Source organism: Meleagris gallopavo, chromosome 3, assembly GCF_905368555.1.
Source record: "Meleagris gallopavo chromosome 3, MGAL_WU_HG_1.1, whole genome shotgun sequence".
In the NCBI taxonomy this organism is placed as follows: Eukaryota; Metazoa; Chordata; class Aves; order Galliformes; family Phasianidae; genus Meleagris; species Meleagris gallopavo.
In genome coordinates this window covers 90,537,533-90,552,188 of record NC_139406.1, presented here as the reverse complement: position 1 = coordinate 90,552,188, position 14,656 = coordinate 90,537,533, and the positions used below count along the sequence as shown (strand labels likewise).

Below are 14,656 nucleotides of genomic sequence, written 5' to 3'. Positions count from 1 at the left end.
AAGTTACAGCTGACCAGTCCCAACAGCAGCTCAGCAGTTGGTCAAGAGAACTCAGAGTGCTGCATCTGTTCCAAAAGTGGCTTCCTAAAGCTTGGAAGGTCTTAATCCCCAATCAGGAAGGCAGTTACTTGGTGTTGAGTGGAGACAGATAGAGAAGTACCAAAATCTCTCCATACAAGTGAAAACCAAAATACTGGTTGTAATACAGGTTGGCAGGATGCAGCAACTTTTTTCTGGTTTATCTATACATTATTTATAAGTATTTATACATCATTTTGAGGAGAAGGCAATCTCCAGTAGAATGTAAAACTTTCCCACTGTTTGGCAGTCCGTTTTGAGCCCTGAGAATTTGCCTTTGATTTGAAAAGTTCAGCAGAAGTTTTACAAAATCCAAGCATTCAAGCAGTAGCATTTATAATGTCAGCATCTGCAGGAGTCCTTGCTAAGTGCCAATGTCATGAAGTGTTATGTCATGAACACAACTAGAAGGTGCTCTCACCTCAAACAGCTTACTGCAAGCTCACAAGAGAGATGAACAGAGAACGTGAATGAAGAGGCAGCATCCATCAGCAGGATTAGTGTGTGCTGCTCGCTGGCAGCTTAACTTGCCAGACTCTTAGTAGGCAGCATGGCAAAGAGTATCTGGGGTCTGAGAATCCCTCCCCACCACCAAGGGGCCTTACCAAACAACAGGAAAAGAACAAGTGGACTGAAAACTGAGCTGAACCCCAAAGCCCTATTCCTGCAGGTTCACTGTCATGTCTGTAACACTGAAGCAAAGCAGAAATAGTAAGCAAACACATACCTGAGCTTTCTCATCTCATGAGGAAAGTCAGAACAACATGGCATTGTGCCCCCAAATCAGTCATATTTGTATCGCTGCTACTCCTGCTCTTAGGGATGACTGTTGAAGGATCTGTTTCACATGGATTTACCAGCTGTGGTTAAATTGCACTCCTATATGCTTGTGTTCAACAGCCATAGCAACAGATGGTACTAAAGAGCAGCGTTCTGAAAAGGAGCCATCTAATCAATAAATTATGTTGCTATTCAATCAACACATGATAAATTTTCTAGAAGAGTTCAAGCATAAAAATTGGCATTTTCTAGTTTTGTCGTCTGACATTTACACAAGCAGGGAACCAGCTGAGACAGCAAAGCAAGGTCCAAGGAGTCCAGCGGGAATCAGACAGGCACTGGTAAACAGGCTGCAGTAGCTGGGTACATCTCTGCAACAACTGACATCTCCTCAGCACCTCAGCTCCCGTGTGTCTCTGCAGACAGAACATAATTACTTCCACCTACCACCAGCAGCCAGACAGCTGCCTGGGGAGGAAATAAGGAGTCTGGAAGTTACAGATGAAGGGCTCAGAAGGAGGACACATGAGCAGCAGAGGCTGTTTTTAGAAAGGAGAATATGCAGAGAGAAACACAGACAATTATTCTTAGCACAAAGAGGTGATGCAAGTCAATGTAAAAATAAATAAATAAATAAATCACAGTTCTTGTATTATGCACTACATTACATGGGAAAAAGGAACGAAGAAAAGCCAGAGTATCAATATAGTGTTTAATATTCTTCAATTGAAAAAGTACTAGAAAGGTAAAATTACAGTTATCATCACATAAAACCTTTCATCAGTACGCTGAAAGATTTAAAGTATTAGATGGAGTATACTTTTAGTAGTTTACATTTCTATCAGACCTACAGTTTCAGCTTACATTTGTTGAAAAAGTAGCAGCCCATTTGTTCCTTCTGTTTGTAATAATTTAAATATTGTATTCCACTTTACTCAGCACTGATACAAGTAAAACTATTCCGCAAAGATTGTTTTACTTGTAGATGATTTTGTTATCAATGGAAAAAAAAGTACATAAGTACATTAAGAAGTGATTAGGAAATGCTGCTTGAAAGAACCCTTTAGAAGGCAATTTGATGATGCCCACTTCAGTAGTTAAAGCATAGTTTGATGACTTTGAAGGTTCTGTATTAAATGTCAGCAGTTCCTCTGATTACAGAAATGTTGTCTGAAGGGAGGACTGGCAGAGATTCTTTGCACAGTTACTAAAAGCAAACGTAATACATATAGCAGTTAAATAAAGTATTTCAGATGGGGGAAAAAAATGTCAGTTTCATAAATGCCAAGTGCTGTGCATTGTTTTTAGGAGAAGAACAAATTTAAGAACAGTTACTGACACTGTCCAAGTATCCTGTTTTAGCAGCAGGAAGTTTCCAGTGCTATCAAGAAGAGTCTGCCTGTATCTACCTTTTAAATAATACAGCACCATAAATATATACATACAGTGATAATGGGCAGTCTTCCCAGCTAATTCTAGCTGCTAGTTCAGAAAGATAAATACTCAGCATTTACATTAACTCAGTGAATCAAACAAATCCAGTGGGGTGTTTTGTTTTTGGTTTCGTTCTGGGATTTGTTGTTTCTTCGTTTGATTTCAGTGAACGTTTCCAGCTCTTATATGCATTGCTGAGAAAGAGCTCCTGTGGAATTACTGAGCCTATCCTCAGCAGCTTCAGCTGATTTAATGCAGCCTGCATAACAGACCTGGCCTGTAACTCTGATCCTTCACAATAAAATATGGTTAAGTTTAAAGCCAGTGATCCCTCTACTCACATTTCCATTTCTTTATCAAATGTGCAGGTGCAGTACAAGGTGCAAGGAGAGAATCATTTCAAAGCTGATTTTCAACAACAATGTAGTTACTGAAAATAGCTGAATAAATACAAAAATAACACTGACAGGTGGCTGAAATAGAAGCAAAATGCTAGAGTAACCAAGGCCTGAAGTCTTTTTTCTAGCACAGGTAGACATATTTTGAATAGCTTCACTATTCAACTTTCCAAATGGCAATTTTCCCTTCTTCCTTTCCAGCACCACTGAGGACATATCTGTCCTCTGCAGAGCAAAGAGCCTTTACTGTATCAGCGTGACCAAACAATTCTTTCTCCACAGTCTTCTTCTCAGCACTGATCACGTAGATCTTCCCTTTGATTTTGCCTTGTGATGTTCCATTGCTGCCAACCCACATCTGGAGGAAAAACAAAACAATATTTTTTTTGATTCATGAGATTTTAAGACATAGTTGAGATAGGGTTTTCCTTTGCTAAGCTGGAAAATGACAAACGAGAGTTTCCTATATATGCCATTTACTCCAACAAATGCTTCCCCTCCACACAAAGAGGTTCCATAGAGGATCTCTGGGGAAAAGAAAATAATCAGACAGAAAATAATCAGAAAAGAAAATAATGTTGTGTCTGACTTCCATTCCTGGAAAGAAAGCAAAGGTCATAATAGAGAAAAAGATCACTGAGTACATGAAGAAACACTATCGGGAACAAGTCAACAGAGCTTCTGCAAAAAGGTAAACTGTCTCAGAGACTGGCAGAGCTGCAGGAGGGGGTTAACTGCCACGTAGACATGGAGCACAAGGATTCTGATTCATAGAATCACAGAATCATTGAATGGTGTGGGTTGGAAGGGAGTCCAAGGATCATTAAGTTCCAACCCCCCTGCCATAGGCAGGGCCACCAATCTTCAGAACCTTCAGAACTGGTACTAGACCAGATTGCCCACAGCCCCATCTTAAAGCCCTCAGCATGCCTTAAGTACCACAGGTACAGTGCAGACAGAAGTTGTCAATTCACCACTGTACAAAAACCACATCCTGCTCATGTCTTGAGTGCTATGACTGGCTCCAATCACACTCTGGAAGAAGTGTGATTCTCTGAATCTGGAAAAAGATTCAGAAAAAAAGAACTGAAACTATCAAGGGCAAGGAGGAGCAGTTGTAAGTGAAGATAAAAATAAAAATTAAGAAGGCTGAGTTTGTGCATTTCCCCTACACAGTACTGCTCCTGCCACCATAAGACACAGGGCATGGTCAGAGGCACCTGGTCTGGCCTGGTAGAACAGAGCTGTGGTCTTCATGTGGATAGTTTTGTACAGGATAAGTCCAGGCTCCCAGAGGCATGTGGGTAAGAGAATATGTGATAAGGTAGTTATGTGATATTCGAGGTGTAAGGTGAGGAGAAGGCTCTGGGAAGCCTCATGATCTCTCATCTGTGACACACCCAGAGCATACATTGCACCAGGCAGCACTGTGAGTGGGAGGAGGCCAGCTGCCTTAAAATATGAATTAAACATACCCAGCTCTGCTTGGGGGAGTGCTGTATCTAAAGCTCTTTTTTCATTTCTGTTCAGAAACTTAGCCAAAGGCTGGGTACACGAAAAGCTTTCCCCATCTCATAAGACACTTCCTGAAAAAAAATGTTATTCTACAAGATGGGAATACGGAAAACCTGAAGGAAAAATGAAAATATTTTTCCTTTATATTAGCTGTTTACTTGTAAGTTAGCCCTAAACACATCCATGTGGTATCACAACTACAGTCATTTGCACAGCTACTGATAATACCCAGAAACAGCAGGTAGAGCTGGAGGCCAAAAATGACAGGCACTCAAGACAGCTAGGTAGAAAACGTTGGCCCTTTTGTCTCTGTTCAGTTAGGCATGCAGTAACTAAACAAGAAAAAGGTCATCTACGAAAACAGACAAACAATAAATGCCAATTAGCATGGCTATTAACCTTTTCCAAGGTTTAGTCTTAGGAGCCCTGAGATTAAATATCAGGGGACCTAAACTTTCAGCTTCTACCATTCCCTGAAAATGTCAATAGCTAATAAAAGTCACCAGACATTTAATTATTTGTGAGATTTTTTGGCCTGACATGCATTTTGGGCTACAGTCATAGCAGCCAGTTGTGGTGAGCTATGATTTAATAGAAAAATCAATGTTTTAAACTAATACATTGGCAAACAGTCTGTAAGGAAGCTAACTAATGAAAGCCTGTGAGAGATGTCAACAAACAAGGCTTTAGTAAAGAAGTCTACAACAAATGAAAATCAGTCTAAATGTCTCTCACCTGATTTTTGACTTGTATCATGCAGGTAATCTCAGAGCAATCCTGAAGATGAATTTTTTGAGGTGTGCTTGCAAAGTCTTTGGTGTTCCAAATATACAGGTCACTACTCCCTGAGTAAGATGCCCACACTTCATTTCTCTGAAGCACAGAAAGTTATGTTTAACCTTAGCACTGCTGACAGCAAGCATATTGCAATAAGTAACTACACAGTTGCTGCTGTGTTGCGACTGCTTTCTTCACACCATATTAGCAGTTCAAATGTAATACCTCAGGAAAGAGTTGGAAGCAGAGGAAATATGAACACACATCCTTCAGGTGATGCTCAATCTTCATTTGTAGTCGAAATTCGTAAGTTGACATTACAAATATGCAACTTCCAGTACCTTCAATATTAGATAAAGTGTTATTAGCAGAAGTGCCAACTCCTTACACATCCATAAGCCCTGAGCAAAACTGGCAAAATAAAACGGATGCATCTAACAGCTGTCTTATTTCTCAATCAACAGTGACAACTTAGAGGCTCTTCCTGTTTTTTATAGTATCTATTTCTTACTTCTGTTTTCTCCAAATGCTGGTTACTATTTTTGCAGTACAAACACCTGTTAAAGTCCAAAAATAATGAGAAAAAATTCCTTTACATTAGGAGATCCCACAATTAGGTTCCCTAGTACACAGATCTTTTAATCTACAGAACTGATTTGAAGTGTTTGTGCTACAAAGTTAACAGGGCTGAATCTTTACTCCAGCAAAGCACTGCTACTACTTGCTGCATGAATTCCCAACGACTGTGCCTGCTGTTCTGTTTCACCTGTTGTTCTGTTAAGGTGTACTTAGATACAGGCTCCTGAGCATGGCAGTCCTTGTTATCAGTGCAGTCTTGAACCCATCTCTATTTATGAAATGACTTCAAGTAATTTATTAAATTACTTCAAGGGGAAAGATGTTTAACATAAATGCTGGCTTTATTCACCTAGACTCTTGCAGAAGGGATGACAAGTTCTAAATGCGCCCAAAAGGCAGGTTTGAGGATTATCAACTCAGATCAATATCATATAATCAAAATTAAAAAGTCAAAATGCCAAAAGCAACTTGCAAATGTTTACCCCTTTAGACTTCAAAAGAACTTTCTCGAAGCTTTCCATTCCAATCTACAGGTGTTGCCAGGAGGGGTCAGGCAAACAGTGTAGCCAGAGGCCACGTCCAGTGTAGCAGAGGCAATATTCTCAGGAGAGACTCAAACTAGCTAATGAAGTAAGAGTTTTGGAGGCCTCACCTACAGAAGGCAACTTAAACACACCATGTGGGAACTGAGGGTGGAACATCATGTATGTAAAGTCAGAGTGCGAGTTTAATGTATTGGTCTGACTAATAAAACAGCCTTTTAAAAAAATATATATATATTAAGGAATTAACTTACAGCACCACAGTTGGTCATTATGAAGTTTAATAGAAGTTAGGTTTTGGCAGGGCAGCTGAAAAGCACGGTTAACCTTCAGAGTGCTGATGTTCCAAGCAATCACTGTTCCATCTAAGCTGCTTGAGTATGCTTCACTGTTGATACAGACAAAAAAAATACTAATAGTACATTGTACATTCACATTCAGAACAAAATTCATAAGGAAGGACTTGCAAAATCACAAGTTTTACAATAAGCCAAAGCCCAAGAGGCTTCAAGGCCAGACACTATAATTTTAACAGTAAGCAGTTAGCTGTACTCAGCCATTTCAAACAGTGACTGGAGTTTTGAAAGGATGGTGTTCACACACTCATTCTGTGTGAACACCAAAATGCTTGGAGAAAGGACCTACACTTTTTCCCTCCTTATGTTTTACATTGCTGGTTCTAAACAGTTATATTTTGCTCATCACAGCTGGTTTAGGTCCTGTTTTGGGGTGCCCAATTCTATTATTTTAGTGTAATTTAATTATTTTAGTGTACACTATTTTAGTGTACATTTAAGCAGCCAACAGCAACTTCTGAGTTCCAGCCAAGCATCCATCCTTCTAGCTGTTTGTCTCCTGTTGGAACTAATTTATTCTGGCACAGACACTTTTTTCTTCGTCTAAGATTGTACTCCAAAGACTTTACATCACTAGCAGCACTGCAGGCTAATTCAGACCTCTAAGTGAACTAGAGCACGGAATACATCATGGTTGAAGAGTTAAATACAACAAAAGCATCCCCTATAATTTTCCTGAACATTGTTGCCTTTTCAATTTTCTCTTTTCCTCTCAAGGCAGGACCAAAACATCTCAAAATCTTTTTTCTTTACTATTGCACCTGAGAAAATAAATCATGCAATCCCTTCTACCTTTGACATTTGTTTTCTTCAGATAAGAGTACCTTTTCCAGTAGGCCCTAATGACACCTAAGCAAATTCCCCCTCAAAACCTAGTCATGCCTGAGGCTTGTCTCTGGTCTGTCACAGAAAGTTAACTAGTTAATGCCTTCAGTTACACTCTTCCCAATACTACCAAAAGATTAAAAGCATTTTCTCTGAACAAAACAAGGAATGTACTATTTCCTTTAAAAACATGCAGGATAAACTCTGAAGCATGTTGTAAAAATCTGGTCAATGATGAAGTGCTCAAAGCAAAAATGAAGTGGTCTTTAAATTGCATCTCTACTGATTCGTACTGAGTCACCAACTTCCAGCTGCTCTATTTCTTGCCTGAAAAAAATATTCCTTTATCATCTTTGTTCCAAAGTACATAATGATTTTTCATTAGAAAGGAAATTCTTACTTTGCAATACACAATAATGGGAGCTACAATACTAGTGATGTCTGACAATAGTAGGGAGCTTTCTATTTAACCACTGGAAGATTCTCCTTAACACTCATGACTTTTCCAGTCTCTCAACATTTTCTTGTAGATGCATTTTTAAGAAGAAAACATTGTAATTAAACATACCTGGGTATTCCATTCTTCTTCTCCACAACTATGTCTGTAATATCAGAATGGTGATCATTCAGTTGCTTATTACAAGACATACTGTGAGTGTTGATTATGTAAATAATGGAGTCTTGAGAACCAATCCATACTTGACTCTGTTCTACCATTACCATACAAGTCTGGGGAGAAAAAACAGGATTAAATACTAAAAAAATAAAAATCACTTTTTAATATAACAGAAAAAGACTACATTATGAAGTCACAGCTTTCTCAGCACTTCAGTATTTATCCTTTGCTCAGCTGGAGGGAGAAGGAGGACAGATCTCTTTGCTGAGTTTAACCTTCAGTAAATAAGATCAATAATGTATCTTGGTAATTGATTCAAAGTTGTGTCTCCTGGCTTAAACAAAGTAGAAGTTACAGATGGCACTGGGAAAACCACAGAATTTGGTGTATTTCTGTCTTCTTGGAAGCTGTATTAACCATCTGATATAAACACCATTACTTTAGTTAAAATGGTGCTTAGGAAAACACCAATTTCTCCTTTATTGCGCCTGGAACATCCCTCCTCCATTCAGAAACTCTTTAATTTCTCCCTCCTGAGAAAGACCCAAGTCTTCCTCTTCTTCTCTTCCTCCCCTTTAGAATAGGTCAGCATCCAACTCTTCTCCAAGATTTCTATTTTTCCTCTACCATCAGCTTTGTCCCCCCCTTTTCAATTTTTTAACCCACATTCATCCACAGAAATGTTTCTCAACTTCCACACAAGTCACCTATAAAGCCATTTGCTACATGTTCTCTCTTCTCTATGTTTTTCACTCAGTCCAAAGCAAGTTTCAGCCCTCCCTTTCACTGAGTTATTCAATTCAAATTCCCACAAGTAACTCTCTCTCATCTGTTGTCTGAGTCTTCTTTTAGACCATCTGTATCACCCACTAGTTTCCTTACACATTTCTCCAGTTTCTAGCTCTTCAGCACAGATGACTTTTCAACTATGCTTAGGGCTACCTCTGTTTTCTTTTTATACAGATTCTTTCCACTCAGACTCAGCTATTTCAAACCAGCCTTCCTGCTCCAAGAACCTATGCCACTAGGCAAGCATGCCATCTCCTCACTCAATCCATCACTTCCTACCAGTTGCCTTGTTTCATTACAAAACCTATTTTTCCTCAATCCTCCATTTCTCCAAGTTAATTGCAGCATAACTCAAATATCCTTCAACTTCTAAGGGATGATTGTGTGGCCCAGTGTTAATTAGGCTATCAGAAAAACCAAGCTAAATCATCAGTCATGGTATGAGTGTTGGTCTTACCAGTTTACAGCGACCCATTCTGAAACAGTGCTGTTGAATAGTCCAGGTAGATGCATCAAAGACAACAACTTTTCCCTCATTTAAAGCACACCACAGTTTTGGATGAGCATTGTCAGGTCTTTCTGAAATATCAAGATGCCCTAGAAACAAAGCAGAGAAGATGAGAGAAGTAAAGACAATAAAACACTTTTGGAGACACATGGAAAAAACATTATTAGAGGTAGAGCAATGAAATGCTTCTGTGTTCTGGAACTTACATCACCAGTTAACAAATGACACAGTTCACACTGAATTTGTGCTCCTTATCTAAATGGTGATTTCACCTGATAGTTTAACCTTACATTTCAGTGTTATTCAGAACAGAGATGATCTTTATCACTGATAGATTAGATGTTTAGATAACTGGAATTGCAGGGAGGCTTATAAGACCTATGAAACAAATCCTGTGACTCCATTCATTCCATCTGCCACATGACAGTTTCATTTAGAAGAAAGCAAGCTCCACTCAAAGAAAGAAAAGCACAACCAAACCCTCCACCACCACCACACACAGATTCTCCATCCAACTTTCTGAACTGTGGAATTCACTTTCTGCTTTTGTCTCAGGTTGCCCAAATACTAAGAATTACACGTGAACTTAAGTCAGGAGATGATTAAGGTTATGAAATTAACTCAGAATTAACACCTCTCAACTCAGATTCATATCTACCATGAACAGCCCCAGATAAAAGTGCTTTTTTTTATTCCTTGTTGTTGTTTTAAGCATGATTATGTATTTGTTCTCTCACAGATCATGCATCGTGCAGATTTGCTCTTGAAATAAATCAGGATCATGTAACAAAGGATATTTATTTCTAGGATTTCTTCTTTGCCTTCTGGCTAAATGCATGTTTTGAGCAAGACATACACTAAGATCTAGTAAGCTCTTAGTGCTTCTGAATCAGAATCCCTATGCAAGTCATTTCTCATAAGTACACACTAACAGCACACTCCTCACTTCCAGGTGTGAAACCTGAGGTGAAAACCTTCATTTACATTTGGGTTGAAATCTTATTAAGTGCACATATGACTGCTCTGAAAAATCCAAGACTATCCAAATTAAGCAGCTAAAATGAGATGAAGCTTTTGCCCCTGACTTCTTTTTTCCAGTGCATTTTCAATTAGTGACAGATAAGTGTGCCAAATATCACACAAAAGATCACAGGGAAAATTATGCATTCTTCAGGCATGGACTTAAATCACATTGGATGAATTAGACATTAGATCACATACTATACAGTGAGAGTCACAGGAATATAGATCTGGCTGGGATTTCTGCACTGTGGTTCAACTAAACACTCCTATATGACTACTGAAAATGAACACTGATCAGTACTGAAACACCACTGCTCAATAAGCAAGGTAGAAGACTTAATGGCAAACTGACACATTAACATATAATTGAAGATAGTTAAAATTCATATACACATGGGATGGCAACTTAAGACTGTGAAAGCTATCTTAATATATCACTGTTCTTTTTCAATAATTTTCTGTTTTAGTATTCTATACACAACCAAGGCCTGTCAGAATGTGAACAAAATCAGGCAATCATAATACCAGGTGTTGGGAGAGAACATTTTATAGGTTAATTAAGGCTACTATAAAGAAATACATCACCTTACCTGGAGTATAAAGCAAGACATCTATTGCCTGTGGAAATGTCTCACCAGCTGATGGGTTGATCTTGTGCTTTAATGTCTCTGAGGTTGTTTTGGGGATCATCATAGGCACTAAAATAGGTTTTTAAAAGGTCATAAGTGCATACTTGAGCCTGAAACAGATCTATAACCCTCATAAAAGAATAATTATGCACCATTTATTCCCATTTTTCCTTCTAACTTTAGCTGACTGTGAAAGCCCAGGCAGTACTTAAATAGAAGAAGCATGCATTTATCAAAAAAAAAAAAACACAAGAAAAACCTACCCTACACAATATATTGATATCAATATAGGTTTCTAACTAAATAAAAATAAATATTTAATAAAGTATGGCAATAAAGCTATCATCATCTTACATCTCTACAGATAACCAGTTTGAAAAACATACTGTAAACAGAAAAGATGAAATAGATGATGAGATAGCAGCAGGCTTCATAGCACTGTTACATGACTGACCTTCATTCTTCATCCTGTCAAAATAAGACAGTTTAGAGGCTGCATATATGGCTTTGGAGGACTGCAGTGCACCAACGACAGCATCCATCAGAAGAACATTTGTCAGTGCTTGCTGAATATACTGAGGATCCTAAAGAAAAAAGTCTTACTGTAGCTTACCCACTACTCATCATTCTTGCATGTCTCCATATTCAACCATCGTAACGCAAGTCACATCTAGGCACAAGCACTAGCCAGTTGCTTTCCTGGAGCATAACCCATGCTACCTGCAAGCAAACCCCTCTATCACATCACATTTCACTCCAAAGCAAGGGCATAGAGCAGAGAACCGAGAGCTACGGTTAATTCATTGCACTGAAAGAGGTACTTCAGATCTGGCACAATTTTGATTCAGAATGCACAACTGAAACTGTATGAATTGGACTGATGGAAGACACACAGCACACACAGGACAGACACCAATTTCCATCCTGGACCTCTCTGCATAGTAGAGAAGTACATTTTTCTTGATCTCATCTAATACTCTCCCAATCCTTCCTAAAAAATCACCAATACATTTTCAATATTAAATTCATCACTCATGGAGAATTTAGTATTTTGGCTGGAAACCATGCTTGTATGATCCTTTTTCTTCCTCAAAGGTTTTGTGGCAGAAGAACACCTCTTGCTCTGTTTATTCAAAGGATCTACACCTACCAAGATTCCATCACGGCAAAGGAAAAAAAAAATAATCCCTCTAAACATTACACTTTGTAAGGGAAGTAAGGCATGGTAAGCTTCTTTTAGGATCACTGCTCTAATTTTGTAACCTTAAGCTACCAACCTATTTCACAAAACTCGTAACTAAACAAAAAAGTTCAATTTAATGGAGAAAAACAAATCCCTTATTTTTAAATGCAGTATTTAATTGTACATATTTAAATGTACTATTTTGCTAGTATTCTGGATGTACTATATGTTATTTTTTTTTTAAAGTAACATCAAAAACAACAGCTTATTACATAGCTATCACATGCTAAAACCAAGAAATTCCAAGACTGATATAAGAATTATTTAGAACAGAAACAGAAAGCACATATTTCATATTTATTCAGTTGGCTGTGCCCATTTTTATACCTTGTGATCATCTGCCATTTTCTTTCCAGCCCACATTTCTTTCACTATCAGGTACCAGAGATCACACTCAGTTTTCAGGTTAGCTTCAAATACTTGTTTTTTATATATCGTTTCAATCCTCAGAGTAGGTATTCTCAAAAGAAGGAAAGCTACAGTTGTGTTCTTAACATCCTGGAAACAAGAAAAGCAAGGAAGGTGGACTATGCAGTCACAGCTAAGATGCCATATTAATCCTGCAGGTTACTTTCCTTATTTAACTACAGTTAATATTTCAGTTGTTCATACACACACTAAGCAGAAATGATCTATTAACAGGTTTTATGAAAATGATCATTGCTAACAGTATCACCCAGGCTTCACTATAGAGTGGATACAGATTGGTGCTCTAACACTGTGGTCAAAAAAGTACATTTAACATTCATGTTATTATACTCCTCTGGTTCTGTGTACCAAGCCTTGTGTCCTATATATCTAAATTGCAGCCTTTCAGTATCTAAAGGGAGCCTACTGACAGAAGGGTAGTCAACTCTTTGAATGGGTAGATAACAGCAGGACAAAGAAAATGAAGGAGAGAAGATTTAGGTTGAATGTCAGAGGGAAGTTCCTTACTATGAGAGTGATGAGGTGCTGGAACAGGCTGCCCAGAGAGGTTGTGGATGCCCCGTCCTCGGAGGTGTTCAAGGCCAGGTTGGATGGGACCCTAGGCAGCCTGGTCTAGTACTGAATGGGGAGGTTGGTGGCCCTGCCTGTGGCAAGGGGTTGGAGGTTCATGATCGTTGAGGTCCCTTCCAACCCAGGCCATTCTGCGATTCTGTGATCTACAGGTTAAGGACTCCAGATTTTTAAACCACACCATCCTAGCATGTAGCACACATTCACTTCTCCGAGACCTCTTACCATTTGTGAGTTTCTGATTTCAGAGCCATTCATTACAGCTCTTACTGAGACAGTCTAAGGTAGGTCTTTCAGCAGAATGGAACATTGCTTGTCATCCACAGAATCACAGGGGTTGGAAGGGATCACTGGAGATAATCTACTCCAACCCTCCCCTGCTGCTAAAGCAAGCTCCCTAGAGCAAACTGCACAGGAAAGTATCCGGGTCAGTTTTGAAAATCTCCAGAGAAGGAGACATCATACCCTCTCTGAGCAGCTTATTCCAGGGCGCTGTCACCTCAAAGTAGAATTATTGAAGAAAAATTATTGAAGAAAATGACTCGATGCCCACCTCTATATCCCTGAAAGCAGCAATATGGACATAGCCAGGACGTCCTCCTTCAGTCAAAAGGAATAAGCGCTTTTGGGTCAGTGCTATTTTTCCTACACCATAGTTAGTTTTAACTGAGCAGGATAGCTTGTAGACACATTCATTTTTATCCAGATGTTCTATTACTGCTGGTGGCAGATTCACCTCTTGAGCTTCTGCTTCAGTTTCTTTCCAGTAGTTGTAGAAATCTCGGAATGTTTCAGGATCAATTTGTTTCTGCTGCCCTAAAAATTTTAAAACCTGTTTACTGTGAGAAATTATTATGCAGATTTAAATAGAAAGATAGTTTTAAAAGATATTGGCTTCCAGGTTGCATTTCTAACAGTAAAATAGATAAGCAGAACTGGGTAAGCACTACTGAACTGAATACTTCTCACCATGGCATTTCAGTTCTTGGTTCCACAGAATGCAAATATACAACATACTTACCAACCCAGGATAAAAGCTAGAGTTAATTAATTAATTTAAAGACTTCAGCAACAGTTATTCCAAGTACTTACTTAATTATTCTAAGAATTCAAGTGAGCTTGGACAGCAGAATCTCAAGTTCTTGTGAGATGTATACTACTTTTGGCATAAAAAAATTCGCTATTTTAACTGATGTTTAATCTCTGTGGCCACAAAATATAACAATGACTGAGTAAGAAGGTATAGAAATAGAACTGAATAGTATTTTATAAAAGCACTCTTAATCTATGTTTTTAGAAATCTATCACAAGAGAAGAAAGTTCTCTCAAACACAAACATAAGTTCTCCATTTGCTATGATAACGATTCAAGAGGAATTTAACTGTAGCCACTTGAATTCTGTATTTTGCTAGTTCTTTTCAACAGTCTGCCACCTTGCCACATTACTTAGTGATTTTATAAGATAATATCCATTAGCAATTAGGACAGGCTTATAGTCACTTGACTCATCTTAGCCAAAGCAGAACTGTACACCATTAAAACACAAAATGAATAAAAACTACTCC

The 14,656-nt window shown here is 38.5% G+C and overlaps 1 protein-coding gene across 1 annotated transcript in view; it reads right to left on the bottom strand.

The window, feature by feature from the left end:
• Nucleotides 1–1,556: 1,556 nt before the first annotated feature.
• DENND3 (DENN domain containing 3) overlaps nucleotides 1,557–14,656 on the bottom strand; it is a 38,533-nt gene continuing 25,433 nt past the window's right edge. The window contains exons 14-23 of the mRNA XM_085221750.1: nucleotides 13,645–13,907; nucleotides 12,420–12,590; nucleotides 11,304–11,433; nucleotides 10,811–10,918; nucleotides 9,147–9,286; nucleotides 7,853–8,013; nucleotides 6,358–6,491; nucleotides 5,208–5,323; nucleotides 4,941–5,078; nucleotides 1,557–3,048 (exon numbers count right to left, since the gene is read on the bottom strand). Coding sequence (XP_085077876.1) covers nucleotides 2,848–3,048; nucleotides 4,941–5,078; nucleotides 5,208–5,323; nucleotides 6,358–6,491; nucleotides 7,853–8,013; nucleotides 9,147–9,286; nucleotides 10,811–10,918; nucleotides 11,304–11,433; nucleotides 12,420–12,590; nucleotides 13,645–13,907 — 1,562 coding nt within the window. The 3' untranslated portion in view covers nucleotides 1,557–2,847. The remainder of the gene's footprint in view (nucleotides 3,049–4,940; nucleotides 5,079–5,207; nucleotides 5,324–6,357; nucleotides 6,492–7,852; nucleotides 8,014–9,146; nucleotides 9,287–10,810; nucleotides 10,919–11,303; nucleotides 11,434–12,419; nucleotides 12,591–13,644; nucleotides 13,908–14,656) is intronic.